This window comes from Peromyscus leucopus, chromosome 18, assembly GCF_004664715.2.
Source record: "Peromyscus leucopus breed LL Stock chromosome 18, UCI_PerLeu_2.1, whole genome shotgun sequence".
In the NCBI taxonomy this organism is placed as follows: Eukaryota; Metazoa; Chordata; class Mammalia; order Rodentia; family Cricetidae; genus Peromyscus; species Peromyscus leucopus.
Window position 1 is genome coordinate 46,171,186 of NC_051078.1, and position 19,847 is coordinate 46,191,032.

At 46.1% G+C, this 19,847-nt stretch overlaps 1 protein-coding gene across 7 annotated transcripts in view; it reads left to right on the forward strand.

Annotated features, from left to right (window-relative positions):
* The window catches only part of Ric8b (RIC8 guanine nucleotide exchange factor B), a 105,756-nt gene that overhangs the window by 58,085 nt on the left and 27,824 nt on the right, over positions 1-19,847 (forward strand). For 6 of the 7 annotated variants that reach the window (XR_003736079.2, XM_028883635.2, XM_028883633.2 and 3 more), the window contains exons 6-7: positions 102-197; positions 8,791-8,935. Coding sequence is in view for 6 of the 7 variants with exons in the window: in XM_028883635.2 (XP_028739468.1) it covers positions 102-197; positions 8,791-8,935 (241 nt within the window). In the remaining variant the exon portion in view is untranslated. The remainder of the gene's footprint in view (positions 1-101; positions 198-8,790; positions 8,936-19,847) is intronic. The other variant, XM_037196898.1, reaches the window with a different exon arrangement.

Consider the following 19,847-nt stretch of genomic DNA (forward strand, 5'->3'; position numbering starts at 1 on the left):
CCTCTTCCCCTAAAAAAAAATGTCTTCATATTCTCAGGTTATGGAGGAGAGGCGTACCTTTAGGAACTGGACTAATACAGCATGCATGGTTTTCTTTATAGGGAAGCAGCTATAGAGAGGGTCTAACTCCAGTTCTCAGCTTATTAACAGAGTGTTCTCGAGCCCATCGGAATATCCGAAAATTTCTCAAAGATCAGGTAATTGCTTACATCTTAAATTTAAAACTTTGTATATATGTTGTTAACATAGAACTAATGAATTCTAATCGGAAACCTTCCAGCCAGGAGTAAGTGATCTTGTGAACATTGTTTAGTCATTCATCATTTATCCAGCCAAGAATGAAGGATCTTGTGTACATGGTTACTCACTCATCATGTATCCAGCACATGTTCACTGAGGTCTGTTATGTGCTGCTGTTAAACAGTTCTGAGTATTCAGTATTCATGAGTTCTTTACTCTTACAGGCTTTACCTTATGGGAGATCATTTTAGAAATAACTGTAATAGAATTCATGATAAGTGTTCTAAAGAAGGGAAAGGAGAATTGAGATATCAGAATGCCTCCTGAAGAAGTGACGGCGAGCAGCAAGTCAGAGAAATAAGAAGTGTGTCTCTGAGAATGTTGAGAAGAATCTATCAGAAAGAAAATGTTTAGAGTTCTCAGATGAGAAGCTTTGGTGTGCTTCAGGCACACACAACAGCTGGTGTGCCTGGACAGAAGGCAGAAGGGAGGCGCAGTCAGCGCAGTCCAGGGTGCACAGGGTGATGGCTAGGTTGTCTAGCACTTTGGATTCTCTCTAAATAAGATGAGAAGACACTGGAGTCTTTTCCAAGGGTTTGTAGGACCTTGTTGGTGTGAAACATACTTCAAGAGCATAGTGGAGCGTGAGTGGATGCCGCCCTGCGGCATAGTTAGACCAATCCTAGAAACAGCTGGCAAAGGCTTAGAAAGTACAGTAGTGGCCAGAGTTCATCCTTTGGGCTGTGTCTTGAAAGTGCACGTGATGTACTGATGGATTGGGACATAACCTGAGAAGACATAATAAGCTTTGAACTTTTCGATTCTATCTTAAACTCAAGACAGTAATTAGGACTCCTTAAAATTTCAGTGTCAGACACCTTCTTTTAGTGCCCCTTAGTTAGTCCAGGCTTGTCTCGTCCCATGAGGAACATGCCACTCTTCACTCTTCGGTGCCCTTGCTTGTCTTGCTGCCTAGACAAGCTCACGTGCGGTTCAGAACTGTGGTCGCTGTGTCCAGACAGCTGTGACTGCACCCATCCTGGGTCTGCCCTTCTGAAAAGAACAACCAAATGGTTGAGTAAGCCTTCTGCCCACTGTGGTGAGCTACTGGACACTAGAACTGACTAGTCTCCTTAAATTTAAAACTACCAACCCCCAAGTAGCTTCCCAGGACGTTCCAATATATTTTACAACTCCTTTTCCTTCAAAAGGAGACAGAGTTCCCTGGAGCTCACACTGTCCCCTAACTCACTGTATAGCTAGGGATGACCTCGAACATCTGATCCTCATGCCTCCACCTCCAAAGTGCTAGGGTTACATCTGTGCACCACCACACCAGACTTATGCAGTACTGGAAATCCATCCCAAGACTTGGTGCATACTAGGCACACCCTCTGTCAACCGAGGCACATACATGCCTGCCCTCGGGGAGCATTTGGTGTAAGTTCCCACTTCCTTGAAACACTTACTTCATTTGGATCTTGGGACACAGTGGAGACCTTTGCTGGTCATCTTCCAAATCCCGAATGTTTGTGTGCCTCAGACAAGTGCACCCATGTCTGCCTCTCTCCTCCCCTGTTGATCACAGCCCAGTGTGCTGGTTCTGAACCCATCTCTATGCGGATGACTCCCAGGTATGTATGCTGAAACACAAACCTAGCGATCCTCAGAGCCCTAGACAGTCAGGATGCACTGCTCATTTTGACTGCTGGGCGTGTAGTGGTTTCCTTTAGTGTAGCCCACATTAAAACGGTCATGCCCCTCCTCCTCTCCTGGTGCTCCCTCTTCTCTCCCATGCCTTTACTGGCAGCACCTTTACTTCACGGCTGTTTATGAATTACTCAGGGTCATTTGGACACGTGGTGAAAATTAAGTAGCTACCTTACTGTGTGTCAAGCACAAGAACAGTGCTAAGAGAGGACATGAGAAAGCAGGGCCTCGGGTTCTAAACAGACAGAGAGCCCAATCAGCTCCACTTATTTATGAGTTTGATTACTTTAAAGCATTCTACCTTGACTAGAAGAACTCGGTGAAGAATAATAAATGAAAGTATTTGATGGGGCTGGAGAGAGGGCTCAGGCTAAGAGCACTGCTTGCTCTTCCAGAGGACCCAGGTTCGATTCTCAGCACCTACAATTCAGCTCACATTCGTTTGTAACTCCATTTCTGGGGGCTCCAGTGCCCTCTTCTGCCCCCACAGGCATTGCATGCACATCTTGTGCAGACATGCCTGCAGGTAAAATACCCATACACATAAAGATAAACATTGTTTCTTTTTCTTAAAAGAAAATACTTCATTTTTCATGTTTTTTTACTTGTTAGTATAAAAGCAAGGTCAAGGTTCCAATAAACTGGCTGTATTTACTTTTTCTAATATGGACACCTAAAGAAACCTATTTGTTAGTCACATACTGTACAGATGCACAAGAGTATAAACCCCGTCTCTCCTTGGGAAACACCGCAGCGTGGATGAAGGGTTGAGATAGCACAGGTAAAAAGGTAACTAAAGCTATAAGGTGTGTTAGCCTGTGGAGAGTACTGCAGGGGGGGGGGGGGTGCGTCTCTCATTCTGGAGGTCCAAGATTGAGAGGTGACATCCAGTGACAGCCTTCTCACTGCCGTCCCCAGGGAGATGCAGGACATCACCTGACACGGAAGTCCCGACGTGTGTGGCTCCTGGTCCACCACAGTAAGGAAGGCTCGGCAGCACAGCATCTTCTAGTTGTGACCTAAGGAACATGCAGCTCTTCGTTCCTGTCTCAGCAAACAGGGAGCAGAGAAAGGCAAAGATAGTGTTCGGCTGACTTGTTCATGTTCCGTGTTCATGTCTTCACAGTACAAAATAGTCTTCATTCGTTCTAGCATCCCGTAACAGTCATAGTGATAGCTCCAGAGTGAGACCCCGTCTCAAAACAGTAACAGGTGGCTGGGGTCGTGGCCCAGTGGGTAAGAACACTTGCCACATAACCTGGAGAACCCAAGTTCAAATCTTTATTGCCCACATAAAAACGTCGGGCATGGCCATGCATTAACCTCAAGCACTGTAGGGGGGGCCTTAGCAGGATTGATGAGGATTACTGGCTATTAGTGTAGGTCCAATTACAATGAGAGACACCGCCTCAAGGGAATAAGGCAGAGAGTAATAAAAGACACACAGTGTCCTCTGGCCTCCATGTGTATGCCTGCATGCATGTGCACACACAATAGCAGCAAAAAATACAAAGTTTTGGAAATTCAAGGCAAATTCCTCCAATCTGTAAAATCAAAATGACTTTGTACTTCCAGTATGCGGCCGTGCCACAGCCACCAGGTATATATTTCCATCCCAAAAGAGAAGTCAGATTAGGGAATCGGCTCAAAGCCCCAGGGAAGGGGAGCAGTATGGGGAGACAGTAACATTTGGCATCTTACACACTCTGTAGTTTCCTACAGTTTTGTGGCCGTGGCCCAGATGACTGACACATCCATGGCCTTCCTCAGTAAGTGCGACACATTGATGTTGCTGGTCACCCTCTGTTTCTTGGGTCCCTCCTGTAGCTCCACTTCAGCATCTCCACTGTGCATCATCCCTCCAGGCCCTCATTGCAGGAGCTCTGAGCCTGCAGCAGATTGCTGCCTGCCTTCTTTGAGGTTGTGGTTGCAGACCTGCAGAACTAGCACCGCGTAGATGGAGGGAAATCTGCTCTGATGGGAACTCTGCCTCTGCGTACTTGAGCCACTGCTGCAGGCAGAGGACTCGACCCGCTGGACACAGGGACACAACCCCTGAGATGGACCAGCTGGACACAGGGACACAACCCCTGAGATGGACCCGCTGGACACAGGGACACAAACCCTGAGATGGTCAGGGACAGTGAGCCAGGAGAAAGCACCCTGGCTCCGTCCCTGAGACGGTGCTCTCCTGAAAGGTCTCTTGGCCTGTGGCTGGGGTGGAGAGCGGCCTCAAGGCTTTTAGACAAACTCATATTTGGCTTTCTTGCCAGTCCCTAGCCGTCGCTCAGTGTACCTTCCTAAGCCGTTCCTTCAGTCAAGGTTTTTATTCCTTCCTTGGCAAGCTGCAAGTTTTATAAATCTTTCTATTCCATTTCCTCTTACTTCCAACTCTTACTATAAATCTAACAGTAGCCATAGCACTAATATCACAACCCAAATGTTTTATCGTTTTGAAATTTCTCCAGTCAAATAAACTAGTCCAGCATTCCTAATCCCAGCCTCTGCAGTGTCTTAGGACAGGGATTCATTATGGTCAGAGTCTTTGTAACAGTCTAACAGTGATGGCTTTCTTCTATTTTCATATCAGATTCTCATTCCCATCTAATATTCTTTCCTAGTTTCTTCCTTTTCTGAGCCTTTACCAGAACCTTCAACTGAACTCTGTTTACAGCATTCAAGCCTTTCTAACATGTTCTTCCAAATTCTTCTAGCCTCTTCTAGTCACCCAGTTCAAAGCTGTCTCTCCATTTTCAGATACAGTGACAATAAACAGCCCTACCAATGGTACCAATTTTCCATGTCAGTCTGCTCATAGTTACTATAATGAAATACCTGAGGCAGCCTAACTCTACAGAGAAAGTAGATTTCTTCAGCCCTGGAGATTAAAGAATAAGGCTCTAGTGAGGACCGCATGACATGTGTCAGAAGCATGTGTGCAAGGAGGAAGGGCCACATTTCAAAGCAGAAAGCCAGAGTGAGCTCACCCTGGCTTGTAGCATCTTGCTCTCCTGCAAGCTGGAGGCTCTCAGCAGAGTCACCTTGATGCCCTTGGGAACAGCTCCTCGGTGAACCTGAGAACCTCCCAGTTGCCTCAGCTCCTAAAGGTCAGCTCACCACCTCTTGCCACTGCCACACTAGGGATCGTACTTTAACCCAGGAAACCTTAGAGAACGCACAGATGCCGTCTATTCAGCACGGGAGACGGTGAATGCACTCACCTGCCCTGGACCCTCCCCGGCCCAGCTGCTTTGCTCACGCTTCACTGCTCAACCTGCCACTTTTCTGTCCTCTTGCCTGTTCCGTGGAGATTGGCCCTGACACTCCCTACCCCCTTTCTACAACTGTTTACAGACTTCCAGTGCTGGTCTAACTCAGGACATGACTTCCTCTCCCTCTTCTCCATCTTCCTCCTAGCAGCTGCCAAAACATGCAGCTTGTCTGTCCTGTTGTTTTTCTTTAGGACTCTAATAAATGGTCCTGGGCTTCAAAGAAAGGGAAGAAAGGGAGGAGGGAGAAGAAGAAAAGAGAAGGAATCAAATTTCTAAAGAGGATGCACTGTAGATAGTGCTCAAGAGAGGCAGAACTTAATGTAGCACATGGCCTCAGGGTGTGGCTCATTGGTGGAGCATGTGCTTGGCCACAAACTCAATCTCTAGCACCAAGGGAAAGTGACAGATCATTAGCTTTGGTGATATTGTAGTGGAAGTTATGTCTAACTAGTTACTACATGTGTAACAACTACCTTATTAAGTCTAACTCATGCATGCCCAAAGGAAACTGGTCTGGAGTGCTCTGTTTGAGCAATTACAAATGAAAGCCATGGAAAGGGCTGACCCAGGCTGTACTAGTCGAGGGACTTACAGAAGAGATATTGTGGTACAAAGAGAAGCTAGATACAACTTAGCAAAAAATTGTTGAGGGATAATGTGAGGAGAAGTGCATGTGCCATTTGGGAGTGACGTGCAACAACAAAGTAATCAAGAGCCGGGCAGTGGTGGCACATACCTTTAATCCCAGCACTCGGGAGGCAGAGGCAGGCGGATCTCTGTGAGTTTGAGGCCAGCCTGGACTACAGAGTGAGTTCCAGGAAAGGTGCAAAGCTACACAGAGAAACCCTGTCTTGGAAAAGAAAAAAAAAAAAAAAAGTAGTCAAATCCTTAAGAAACCCAGGAAAGGAGCTAACAAATTTTTGCATGTTAATCTTTGTCTGTAGATTTGTGCACACTGGATGTTAAGGTATCTACTGTAGACATCACCTATCATATGCCTCATTCTTCTAGAAATAGGAAATAAACCCAGTAGAATTAACTCGATCAAATAAGAATGTATTGTGCAATTACCTAATCCCTTATGTTAGCCCCACCCTTCTAGAGATGTTTATAAACTTATAAGCATTTGAGTAGTTTACTTGTCTGACATTTTTTCTCTCTGTTTTGATTTATAGCTGAATTTCCATCGCTGTACTTTCTGATACATTCACTATAGAAAAAGAGATGGGAGGGGAACAGTTAGTTAAATAGATTAAATAAATGCTATATGTATATAGTCTGAATAGGTGCACAGTAAATCATCCTCCAGCTTGTAATGTGCTTCATTTCCTAGCACAAGGACTCATTCTTCACATAGAAGGCACTTGCTATGGTTTGGGTGCAGTTTTTCCTCCATGAACACATGTTAGAACTCTGATGTCCCCAGTGGCAGTGGCGGGAGATGATTTGGAACTTTTGGATGCATTGCCTCATGGAGAGTGCACAGGTCGCTGGAGCGCTGCCTCGGCAGGGTTAAAGACTTCCTGCGGGGCCTTTGGCTCTCACCAAGCCAGCGGAGCTGGCCTGACCCTTCCTTCAGTCACCGGCTCCCACAAACGCCTGCCTCTGTGACACGACCCCAGCAGGGCCTCACCAGACGTAGAGCCAGTGGGGAGGATCACCTGATCTTGGGCATTGAATCTCCAAAACTGTAAACTAGATAAAATGGTTTTCTTTGGAAAGTTAGCATGCCTTGGGTCTTTTCTTACAGGAACAGAAAGTAGAGCAACACATCATTTAATGAAAATTACTTGGAGTTATTCATTTTCCCATCTAAATCAACAAGTATTTATTGGACACTTATAATATTCCAGACACTGAGAAGAAACTAATAAAGAAAGGGGGAAACTGTCCTTATAGAACTTACTTTTTAAAAAAGATATTAGGGGCTGGAGAGATGGCTCAGTGGTTAAGAGCACTGACTGCTCTTCCAGAGGACCTGGGTTCAATTCCCAGCATCCACATGGTGGCTCACAACCATCTGTAATGAGATCTGGCGCCCTCTTCTGTGTACATAATAAATAAATAAATCTTTAAAAATAAATAAATAAATAAATAAAAAAGATGTTAGGATGAGCATTGGGCTTACGAGAGGAATGCTGAGAAGGACGGACACACCCTAGAGCATGGGCGATGCTTCTTAAGAGTCAGAGTACAGGAAGAGGCACAGCGAGCACTGGCTGTGCAGGTGGTTAGAGCATGAGAAGGACTGGAGGAGACTGGTGGTGGGGGTGGGGAAGGAAGAGTGGAGTAGTGGGGGGAGCTCGGGGCACAGCTTCTCCAAGGAACCATGGAACAGAGACCTGCAGGAGGCGTGCGTGCGTGCGTGCGTGCGTGCGTGCACGTGTGTGTTCTAGTGCAGCTAGCATGGAGAAAATCACTGAGTGGTGAAGAAAGGGTGTCTCTTCCCCAAATGCTTGGGTCTAAAAGTGTTTCAGATTTATAGTTTTGAGTTTGGGGGCTACCTGCATAGATTACACAGTAAGATATCTTACAGTGGAACCCAGCTGTAAATATGAAATTCTTTCATGTTCTATATACACCTTATACCCGAGCTTTAAGATACTTTACACCTTTTTAGCACACCTCACTTAACCCATCACATGAAATTCATTTCCCTTGTCACATGGAATTTCTATTTATGGCATCATGTCAGTACTCAAAGGTTTCAGATTTTGGAGTTAGGAATATTCAACCTGAAATAGCCATTTTTCATATAAAATTAAACAACAAAAAAGCATAAGTATAGATTTTAAAAAATTAAATGCTAAATATGCTGCTAGACTTAAAAGAATTAAGTCAGTATGTTGGGGCTACTAAAGAAGTATGTGGAAGAGTGGGAAAGTGTAGGCATTGGCACATATGGGAGAGGTGCGGATGGAATGTTGGTTCTTAAACACCATCTACTTTCTCTCCTCCCCTTCTCTCTCCCTGTCCTGAAACTGTCCAGCTAGGCTAGACTGGCTGGCCACTAGGCCCCGGGATCCTCCCCCAGGTGCTAGCATTACAAGCCGACAGCCCACACCTGGACTTCCCATGATTTCTGAGTATTGAAGTCAGGTCCTCATGCTTATACGGAAAGCGTTCCACTGGCTTCACCCCTCCTTTTGGCTTTGGAGGAAGTCTTGCTGTGTCCCTGAAACAGACTTTGTGCTCTTGGCCTCCTCCCTCAGCCTGCCATGTGCTTGTGGGTGCTGCCATTCCCAGCCAGAAAGAGAAACCTGATAGGGACTTGTAAATTGATTTCGCTGGGCACCAGAAGCACTGCAGGTGTTGAGATACCGGGCGACACAGGAAAGACGTGGTTTGTCCACACAGAACCTTACTACACACATGAGCTTATCTGAGGTCTGCTTGTTGATGATGATGATGACGACAGTTTATTTCATTTTATTTGGAAGCTAACATTATTTTGTTACTCTTGTAAAATTAAGTGTAGTTTCTTCTAAGACTGACCAGTTACATGGTACCGTTCTCACGTACCCCAGGACCCTCAGTCGATGATGGTTGTTTTCATTTGTGCCGTCAGGTTTTACCGCCATTGAGGGACGTGACAAACCGACCTGAAGTTGGCTCAACTGTGAGGAATAAGCTGGTGCGCCTCATGACACACGTTGACCTTGGAGTCAAGCAGATTGCTGCGGAGTTCCTTTTTGTCCTTTGCAAAGAGAGAGGTAGGTTCAGCTCTCTTTGCCTTGTTTGTTTATCTTTGGAGGAAGTCGGAGAATTTCCTGTTGGTTGTGGCATTTGATTCCACTCTGCAGAGCTGAGTGCTTACCTGTTATTACAGCGGCTGTGCAGTTAACAGGCAGTAGTAATGGGACAGCATTGTTAGGTGCTCCCAAGTTCCCTAGGACGTGCACAGACGTACTTCCCAAACACAGCATCTACACCCAGACCTTTTAGTATCTCAGGCCTGGAAACCATTGTAAGAGGTCTGCTACTGTTCTAGTGGCCAGGTGCAGTTCTCGGTCGGTTCCTGGCCTTCCTCCTAAGAGCTTTCTTCCCTGAGCTCCACAGTCTGTAGTCACAGGATGGTAACTGTATAACATACTGCATAGAAGTCCAAAAGTCTAGTAAGGTGTGGCTTTACCCTTGCGATAACAGCAATATATTTCTTCTTGTTTATTAATAGCTTTGTACAAAAATCACATCCAAGTAGATTTTTATTTCACTTTTTGAAGAACCCCAGTTTTATGCGATAGTTCAGTTCTCTCAAAATATTTATTCATTTGTTCGTTTATTTATTAATATTTCAGTGCTGAGAGTTGAATTTAGGGTCTGATACATGCTAGGCAATTGCCCACCACTGAGCAGTCTTCCCAGCCTCAGAATCTTAACTCTTCTGTATTCTTAAACCTTATTTCTGACTTTTTAGTTCAATCACTTAACTTCCTATAGGGATGGTGCATTATTAGCAACATAATTGAAATGTTGTTATAATGTTGATGACAGCTTTTAGAAATGACAGGTGTCATGTGCCTGACATCCTGTGCCTAAACCCACTTAATCCCGTAAGGACACTCTTAAGGTAATACTGCTTCAATTTCATCTTCTTGAACTATTACCTTCTTCCATGATTTGAAAGAAGATTGATTTCCATTTTGTCATCAGATAGTTAACTGTAGTTCTTACATGTATTGTCAAAATAGTGGCTGATTGTGTCTATTTTTCTTAGATCAAAAATGAGCTGTATGGAGGCTGGGGAGAAGAGTTAGAAGGTAAAACGCTTGCAGAAGAATCTGAATTGAAGGCAGGCAGGCAGGCGAGCCAACCTTGGTAGCACACACTTATAATCCCAGTGGAGAAGCAGAGACGGAAGGGTCCCTCAGAGAAGGATCCCTGTAGCTTGTTGGCCAGACAGTTGAGCTTGATTTTCAGGCTTCAGGCCAGTGAGAGACCCTCCCTCAAAAGATAGTGGACAACGTTCCAAAGGAAAGACACCTGAAGGTGTCTTCTAGCTCCCACATGCTCATGCACACACATTTATACCTGTTTAAAAGTGTGTGTGTGTGTGTGTGTGTGTGTGCGCACATATGCACATGTGTATACATTTATCTAAACCAACATACATGTTATCCATTGACTTAAACATGGATGGCAGAGCTGGGGCAGTGTGCAGCCTGAGAACGGCAGCTGAGAGCCTCAGAACTCACGTGACGCCAAACACAGTAGTGCCTGTCTGTGATCCCACTGCACCCTTAGCGAGAGTGGAGGTGGAGATGAGATAGTCTTGGGAGGGTAGAGGGCCAGCCACCTGGCTTACCCAGCTGTAAATGAGAGACTTCAAACCTACCTGAGGCTGCTCTTGCACTTACACGTGTGCTGTGGCACACTTGCCTACACTCACGCGCACACACGAAGGTATTAGTACTGCTGTTACTTTTGACTAAGAAGATTGCTAGTTCTGTATAGATTTTTTTTTACAATCAACACACATTTCTTGTATACTTTTTAAAAATTCATATATGAGCTGGGCGGTGGTAGAGCACGTCTTTAATCCCAGTACTCAGGAGGCAGAGGCAGGCAGATCGTTGAGTTCAAGACCAGCCTGGTCTACAGAGTGAGTTCCAGGACAGCCATAGTTACACAGAAAAACCAAAAATAAATAAATAGATAAATAAAACAGATAGATGTTTATCTAAGGACAGTCTCCCCTTACCACTGATGATGAGTCGGTGAATAGCAAATGTGACACATACCTTTGCAAGTGAATTCTGTCAGTGATTTTCATTTGAGATAGTTGGCACTGTTCCTCCTAGGGTATCTAGTACTTGGGAAGTTTTATAATACAGCTGAACTCAGACTAGGCCAGCTTAGTACAGTAATGTTTGGTTCTTTTTTTTTTTTTTAAATTTTGAAACTTATGTGTGTGGTCATGTGATTTTTCTTTTCGATTACTAGAAATGCGTAAATGTATTGGAATGAAGCCCATTCCTTCGAGGGCTCCTGAGATGGTTCTTGAGCTTCAGCCCCTGAGTTTGATCGTGGAATCGACATGGTAGAGGCAGAGCTCCGAGTATTGAGGTTGTTGTCCTCTGACCTCCATATGTGCAGGCGCACACACAAACTAATTAAACAAGTTAAATTCATCCGTCCGGAAGGTGTTCTCAAGCTAGACACAGGAGTGCCCAAGACGGCCAGGCTTTTCACCCTCATGTGATTTACTTATGCAAATACGTACGAGCCAGGCTGGTCACAGTGAAAGTCAGACACGCAGTCTACATGTAAAATGGCAAAGGAAAATTGACTCTTTCCAATAGTTTGTTGTTTGGAGAACAGGGCTGGAGGGGCAAGGGACGTAAGGATTGGAGAGGAGGCACTGCTGGTTAGCTACAACTCGGTACTGCCATTAAGAAATTGTAGACTATCAAATAACTTCCTTTTTATTATTGAAAATAGATTCTTCTCTCATACAGTACACCCCAACCATAGTTTTCCCTCCCTCCACTTCTTCCCTCCTTCCCTTCTCCTCCCCTCTCCCCCAGATTCACTCCCTCTCCAGCTCTCATCAGAAAAAAGCAGGCCTGGAAGAGACATCCACCAAACACGACAAAACAAAACACAGGACAAGGCAGCCCAACAGAAGAGCCCCAAGAGCAGGCAAAAGAATCAGCGACAGACACACTGGCTTCCACAGTTAGGGGTACCCCAAAAACGCCAGGCTAGCAGTCATACCATATACACAGGACCTGGTGCAGACCCCTGCGGGTCCTATGCTCCTGCTTCAGTCTCTGTGAACCTTGAACCTGCTTCGTTGATTCAGTGGGCCATGTTTTCCTGGTGTCCTCCATCCTCTGACTCCTATAATCTTTCCGTCCCCCTTTCCGTGGGATTCCCTAAGTGGCAAGGGAAGGGACTTGATGGAGACCTCTGATTGAGACTCTCTCTGCATAATGTCGGGCTGTGGGTCTCTGCACCCGCTCCATCTGCTGCCAGAGGAAGCCTCTCTGGTAATGACTGGATAAGGCACTGATCTATGAGTATAGCAGAATATCATTAGGAGTCATTTTATTGATTTTTTTTTAGACCAGTCATATTTGGTTCCTCCCCAGATCTCTTGGGCCATCCAGTTTCTGGTTCCTGGCCATCCAAGCAGTGTTGACCATGGGCTCCCTCTTGTGGAGTGAGCCTCAAGTTAAGTCAGACATGGGTTGGCCTCTCCCACAAGTTCTGCAGCACACTGCCCTAGCACATCTTGCAGGCAGGACAGATTGTTGGTCAAAGGCTGGTTGGTATCTAGGTTTCTCTTTCTGTATCCTGAAGAGTACCTTCCTGCACCAGAGACTAGAACATAGGTGTGAAGGCTCCATGTGGGCACCAGCTCGACCTCTCTGCATTCAATGAACTGTGCAGATGTTGTCCTTGGCAATGGGGCCTTGCTGCCAGTTTGTGGAGAGCGACTCTCTATTAGCACATCTGGGATCTCCACGGGAATCCCTTGGCTAACAACTCAACCAAATACAACCCAGTCCTGACACTGGAAGCCTTTCCCAGTCACAAAAGATGGCCAGTTTAGACTTCAGATCCTCCATCACTAGGAGTCCTCACTAGGTCACTGACAGGTTCCAGGAAGTTTCCATACCACACCCCAGGTACCCCCTAATTCCAGATGTCTCTCCCCATAGTCTTGGACAGTTTTATTGGTTTCCTTTAACTTTTTTTCTTGGCTTTCTTTAAGGGATTTATTCATTTCCTCCAGTTGTTTGTCTTCCTGGCTTTCTTTAAGGGATTTATTAATTTCCTCTGTAAGGACCTCTGTCATCCTCATATAGTTGGCTTTAAGGTCTTTTTCTTGTTCTTGGCTATGTTGGAATGTTGAGGGCCTGCTGTGTAGGACAGCCGCTCTAGTGGGGACGTACTGTCCTGGCTGTTACTGTGTTCTTACACTGGCATCTGGGCATCTCAGCTTGGGGTGATTGCAGGTCTAGGAGCTGATTTCTGGATTTGCCTTTGTTGGGTGGGTGCTTTGTTCCTTGGTTTCTGTTTCCTGTCTGGACTTTCCGAGTGTGTTGCCTGTTTTACTGGCTTGTCCACCTAGTGCGTTCATAGAGAGTGCCTGCTGGTCTTGGAGGCTGGGGATGGCAGGGCAGGGGAGGGAGGTCAAGAGTCATGGTCTGTGGGCTCCACAGGGGGCATGGACACTGGGGGTGGCAAGCCGTAGCTGGTGTTGTTGCGGTGCTAGGGACGAGCCTGAGGGATTGGGTCTGGGAGAACAGAGAGCGGAGAAGGCCTGTAGCAGATCAGATAACTTTCAAACAGTCAAAGGAGCTAAAATGTCTCAACTTAGGAAAGCCAACTTGAACGTGAAGGTACTGTGATCTGTGTTCAGACCACAGAGTAGAACAGTAAGCAGCAGTCAGAAGCAGGACACAGAGGGTAAAGTCAGACATGGAAGGAACACCCAGCTGTCTTAAGTATCGTCTGTGCCAGGCCAGCCCCCTCTCCAGACAGCAGGAGCCAGCATGCCACCAACTTGTGTTGGACTGTGACAAAACTAAAATTGTATTATCCTCCACAGAGTCAGTGCTTTCTGGAAATAATGCTAAGCAAAAAACCCGAAATTCAGAAAAACAAACACTGCTACGTATTGCCTCTCATGTGAAGTCTAAATGAGAGAGAGAATATGAATCATAAATACAGAAGGGGACGATGAGAAGGGAGGATAACGAGGTGTCTGGGTATGGACTCTGAAGGCAGGAGGGGAGGCAGTCTATCAGGGAGAGGAAACCATCAAGAAGGGGGGCGAATGGGATGGAAGGGGGTGAATAGGAACCAACTATAGTGACATATGTGTGGAAAATACCATAAAGAAGCTTTTACTTTGCATGCTAACATATTAATAAGCGTTTTCTAAAAATAATAATTCTCAAACGACTTTCTTCCAGCTCCTTAAAATAGTCTACCTAGCTTAACCAAAAGGAAGTGATGTGTGGAATGGCGCACTGCTTGCAGTCCGGGGCAGCACAGTGCGTTCAGCCTGAAGCCCGCTGCCTGGAGCGCACACGTCCACTTCTCCTTGGGCCTCCATCCTGGTGTCGGGCCGCAGGCAGCTCTCGAGCTGGTTGCTAAACTGCCCTTTCCCGTGGACATTTCCCCTCCCTCCCTGAGGCGGTCCTCTCTGTTCCTTCTGTGTCTTTCTCCACCTGTCCATAGCCTTTCCCACCTTGGCATCTCAGAAGACTGGCTGCCTTTCCCAGGATCCCCACTGTCCAGGGAGACGTCCCCTTGCCTCTGTCAGCCATTCCCTTCCCAGTTCCGGGAGGACGTGCTTCCCACTGCCACCCTGCCCACTCTCTCAGCAAGTCCCGGGGTTCCCGGTTGTCTGAAGCAGTGGGTGTTTTTCATCTGTATCTGCTGTGCCTTTGGTAACAGTTGACACTTGACTGCTCTCAGTATGTCTGTTCTAGGGCCGTCCTGGATGTCCTTTGACAGCTGTTCTTTTCAGTCTCATTTGCTAATAATTATCCCCGTTCCACGTTTAAGTCCTGTAGTCATCCTCTGAACCCCGTTCTCTCTACCAGTGGCTTCTGCTTCAGGACAGACCCCTCATGTGTAGTCTACATACTTGATGTCTGCACCTGACTTTCAGGGTGAACCCCTTGTGTGTAGTCTGCATACTGGACGTCTGCACCTGACTTCCAGGGTGAACCCCTCGTGTGTAGTCTGCATGCTGGACGTCTGCACCTGACTTTCTCACAGCTGCCTCCGTCTCCGGCTGAAATTGGCGGCACTGTCTCCAGTGCCCAAGCTCCTCAACTTCTGTGTCCTTTGCTCACTTCCTCTGTGAAGGGACCACTCTCTAAAGTGCCCTACCTGCCTTCTCTGCATGTCACACCAACTACATCTTACAGATTTTACTTCCTAAATACCGTTTTTGTTTTTCTCTCAGTCTGTTTCCACACCACTTCTTGTTAAATGACTTTAAAATCATTTTCTTAAAATATTAAAATAGTCGGATCTCCTGTTTCTAATCAGATTTTTTTATCTTCCAGGCGGCTGTCAGAGGGCTTGTTATAAAGTGAGGACACAAACTTGTCATTGTCTCCATGTAAATGTGTAGTGATGTCTCATTCCTTACCTGGGGAAATCGAAACCTTGCTCCCACCGGCTTGCCTCTGTGATGTTTACTTCTGCTAGTGTGCCTCCCTTCCTGTTTGTACACGCTGGTCCCTTGTCCTTGAAGATCAGTGTGGACATCATCTCTGAGGAGTTCTCTGGCCATTTAAGCAAAGTTGATGGTTCTCCGTTGTCCATTTTTACTCACTTGTCTTGTTTTCAAGCTTCCCCATTTGTTGTACTTTGGCTCTGTGGAGCTTGCATTCCCAGCATCAGGTTTCTCTAGGTTGGAGATCTTCTATCTTACAGATAGCAGTTGTTCATCAATGTTAACTAAAAGAGCAAACATTTGTGTTCCCTATGAATTCAGTCTAGTGGGCATGCTATCTTGTGCACCCCCACAGTGAGGAGTGACTTCCTAAAGAGAAAGTTGTGCTTGCCACAGCGGCAGCCTAGAGGAAGGACTTTGGATAAGAGGTCAGAGGATGGGAACTAGTTACAGAGAAAGACATTTCAGGATCTGAGGTGTGCAAAGCCAAAGAGAACTTTAGAAAAGAAAACAGGCTGTGAGACGATGAGCTTTTAGACCCATGGCTGGGGCTTGAGCCTGTAGGGGAAGCAGGAGAGGCTACCTCAGGAAGGTAACACAGCCATGTTTGTATTGAATGAAGCATGTCCTGGGCAGCTGTGTAGAGATAGAAATGGAACTGGAAAAGAGTACTAGTGAGAGTTGCTGCTCGTCTGGATTTCTAGAAGCCACGGATTTGACTGGATGGAAAGAGTCCCCCTGGGAAGGGACAGTGGTCTCTAGGTGTGCTTTCCTCTCGGTAAAAGGGTGGGAGCTTGCCCCGTAGTGAGATGGTAGAGCTCACATCTGGGTAGCCAGTGCAGGCACACTAGTGCCCGCTGTGGGGCAGCGTTCCTCTAGCATCCTGACTTGAGCTTGCTGAGACTGCTGGATTTCAGCAGCATCTTCATGTTAGTAACAAAAACAGTCACTGTGACAAAGAGCAAGTGTCTGTGTGTGTGTGTGTCTGTCTGTGTGTGTGTGTGTGTGTGTGTGTGTAGTACCACCAGAAAACACTTCCTTCCGTAGTAAGCCGAGTTCAGTCCGTCTTTCTCTTCTCCTTGCACTGTGTCAAACAGGAACGATAGGGTGTATTTTAATGCTACAGTCAAGGTAACCGAAGGCTTCTCCATACGCCTCTCTGCTAGGAGTCTGTATCCATTTGTTCCCCTTCTTTGCTTCCCAGTTTTTAGTTATTTAACAACTTAACAAGATTTCTTTAACTCAATTTATTTTGGAGGCAATAATATGTCTTAAATCATCTCTGTAACCTGTTTCTCACAGAATTGGCATATCGTTCCAGTAGAAGATCACTAAACATTGTTTCTATTAAAATAGCAGGGCCATTGTTGCTAACCGGCTTCCAGAGGGTTTCTGCCCAGAAAGGAAGTACTTACTAGCTCTATGTTTACTTCTCACTAAGCTCTCCTGGTCCCCCAGCCTTTGGGACCTCAGACTGTTCTGGCCTTGGGCCATTTTGTGTCATCTTTTTATTTTATTTGTATGAGTATTTTGCCTGCATGTATGTCTGTGCACCACGGCCATGACTGGTACCTACGGAGGCCAGAAGAAGAAAATGGATCCTTTAGAACTGGAGTTACAGACAGTTAGGAACTGCCATCTGGAATTGAACTCGTGTCCTCTGAAAGAGCAACCAGTGCTCCTTACCACTGAGCCGTCTTTCTAGTCCCTTTTGTGTCGTGCTTTAGTGTATTCATTTAAACCATTTATTCATATTGTTCAATTTAGGCTTTAGATTTTTCAGTAAATGTTACTTTGCTGACACCACTAAACATCCCTATTTACTTTTTAAAAAGCCTGAGGATTGGGTATAGCTCAGTGGTCATCTGTGAGTTCCATATTCATTTTCTAGCCTATACACACCAATAAAAATAAGTGTTAGAAGTAATGCTTGTGTTAAAATCATCATTGTTCTGAGGGCTCAGATCTGTGGTCCTTGATCATCAGCGGATTTGTATCTGACCTCTGAGAATCACAGTATGGACACCTGTGCACCCTGACATTCCTTTTGTCCCCTTGAATGCTCGCTGTGCATTTGCTGACTTACTGAATCCCTGCAGCTTAAGGCACTGGCAACAAGAGACAATATATCAGATTTATTCAAGGGTCCAAATTACTCCCGCTCATTGAATAGAGTGTTTGTCAGTGCCACTGAGAAGGAGTGCAGCCACCGGTAGGTTAAGGTTAGAAATGGCTGGTTGAAGCTGAGTGTGGTAGCGCCCGCCCTGCCTGTGATTTTAGTACTCTGGAAGGAGGAAGGTGAACCCCAGGCCAGCTTGAGCTGCATAGTATAAATCTCATATAACCCATGCTTCCTTGTTTACAAGTGTAATCAGTTTTCTATATTCCTTGAAAGGAGGGATTCCTTCATATGTCCCCAGAGGAGGTACTTTTTTCTATCAAAGGAGTGCTGTCCAGTTGAAGTATTTCAAAATTTAACAAATTTATGTCGTCCATGTTCTTTATAATTTCATACTCTGACCAGAATATTCTTATCTATTTTTCTATCTTTGCCCCTTTTAAGGTCCTCAAGATAATTACTATTGATTTTTAAAATTGATCCAGGAGTACTATATTTGTATTATTTCCACCCCTTCCCCTCCCTATCCCTCCCATACTCTTAACCCCCTCTCAAATTCTTGACTTCTAATAGAATTGTATAGTTATACATGCGTGTGTGCGCGCGCGCACCTGAGTCTGTTTAGTGTTGATGCTATGTGTATGTGTTTAGGGCTGACCACTTGGGTTGGATGACCTGTTGGGGCTCATCCGTGGAGAAAACCGATTCTTCCTTTCTCAGCCACCATTGATTGCCTGTAAATCTTCGTCTGGCGGGGGAAGGCTTTTGAAATTTCCCCTCTCGATGTTGGCGTGTTGAGTAATGGTGTCATTATCCAGGTCTTATTTAGGAGAGCCTTCTGTTTAGATCTCATGGGTGCAGCATCCCTGTTGTGTCTACAAGACACTGTCTGGTAGCAGATGTCCTGGCCTCTGGCTCTCAGCAGTCTTCACAGTCTTCCCACGCCCTCTTCCACAGTGGCTCCTGAGTCCTAGGTGTAGGTGTTCACTGTGATGTTCTGATGGGAGTGCACGCTCCACTGTCACTTACCCCTGCATTCTGACCGGTTGTGGGCCTCTGTAGTGGCCTCCATCTGCTGCAGAAAGAAGCGTCTTTGATGAGGGATGAGAGCTGTATGTATCTGCGGGCACTGGGGTGAGCACTGAGGATGCAGTTAGAAATGAGATTGAATTAGGAAAATGGCAGTCGTACGTTCTGCAGTAGGACCCATGACCAGGGACAGTTAGCTGGGTTTGCAGAGCCAGGTTTGAAGTCCCTCTATTGAGTGGTCTTAGTCCAGTAGACAGCTGTGGGTTAGCCTCCGAGGGGCCACTGTTGCCCCCCCAGGGCGTGTCCTGCCGGGTCCGTCACAGGCTTCACCGCTGGGTGGGACTGTCGATGGTTCTTCTCCCTTGGCAGCTTGTGGAGCGCTCTTCGACGCTGTGAGAGTCGGTCCTGCCAAGTCAGTCAGCTCGAGTCCCGTGTCTGAAGTGTGTCGTGTCCAGTAGGGGGGTCTCACCTTAAAATCCTGGCAGGCAGCCAAAGGCAGTGGCCTATATTGTTTGGGGGGTCCCCATGCCTGGCACTTCCGCCTCCTTAGCACCTGTCTGTACATCCAGGAATTTTCCAGCATTGTTTTTTGAGGTGAATGGTATGAGTTGTGCTGTTTCAACTGTTGGTTTTAGCATAGATTTATACATCGGTAAACATGTGGTTTTGACCTTAGGATGTCATTTTATAAACATTCTACTCAAAGCCAATTTTGACAGTTTTTATTCTTTTTATAATTGTGTGCCTTGAAATTGTGCCTGAAGAAAACGAAGTACCCTATATAAAGTTGCCTGCCAGTCATTGTTCAGTCTGTTCCTTAAAAGTTTGTCACACACACATACATGCTCATGTGTCTCTGCAGCACAGGTTTTGACCTGTACCCAGTGCCTTAGACTCTGTGTATGTGTGTGTCTGTGTCTGTGACTGTGTGTGTCTGTGACTGTGTGTGTGTGTGTGACTGTGTGTGACTGTGTGTGTCTGTGTGTGTGTGTGACTATGTGTGTCTCTGACTGTGTGACTGTGACTGTGTGTGTCTGTGACTGTGTATGTCTGACTGTGTGTGTCTGTGACTGTGTCTGTGACTGTGTGTGTCTGTGACTGTGTGTGTCTGTGACTGTGCGTCTGTGACTGTGTGTCTGTGTGTGTCTGTGACTGTGTGTCTGTGACTGTGTGTCTGTGACTGTGTATGTCTGTGACTGTGTGTCTGTGACTGTGTGTGTCTGTGAGTGTGTGTCTGTGTGTGTGTGACTGTGTGTGTCTGTGACTGTGTGTCTGTGACTGTGTGTCTGTGACTGTGTGTGTGACTGTGTGACTGTGTGTGTCTGTGACT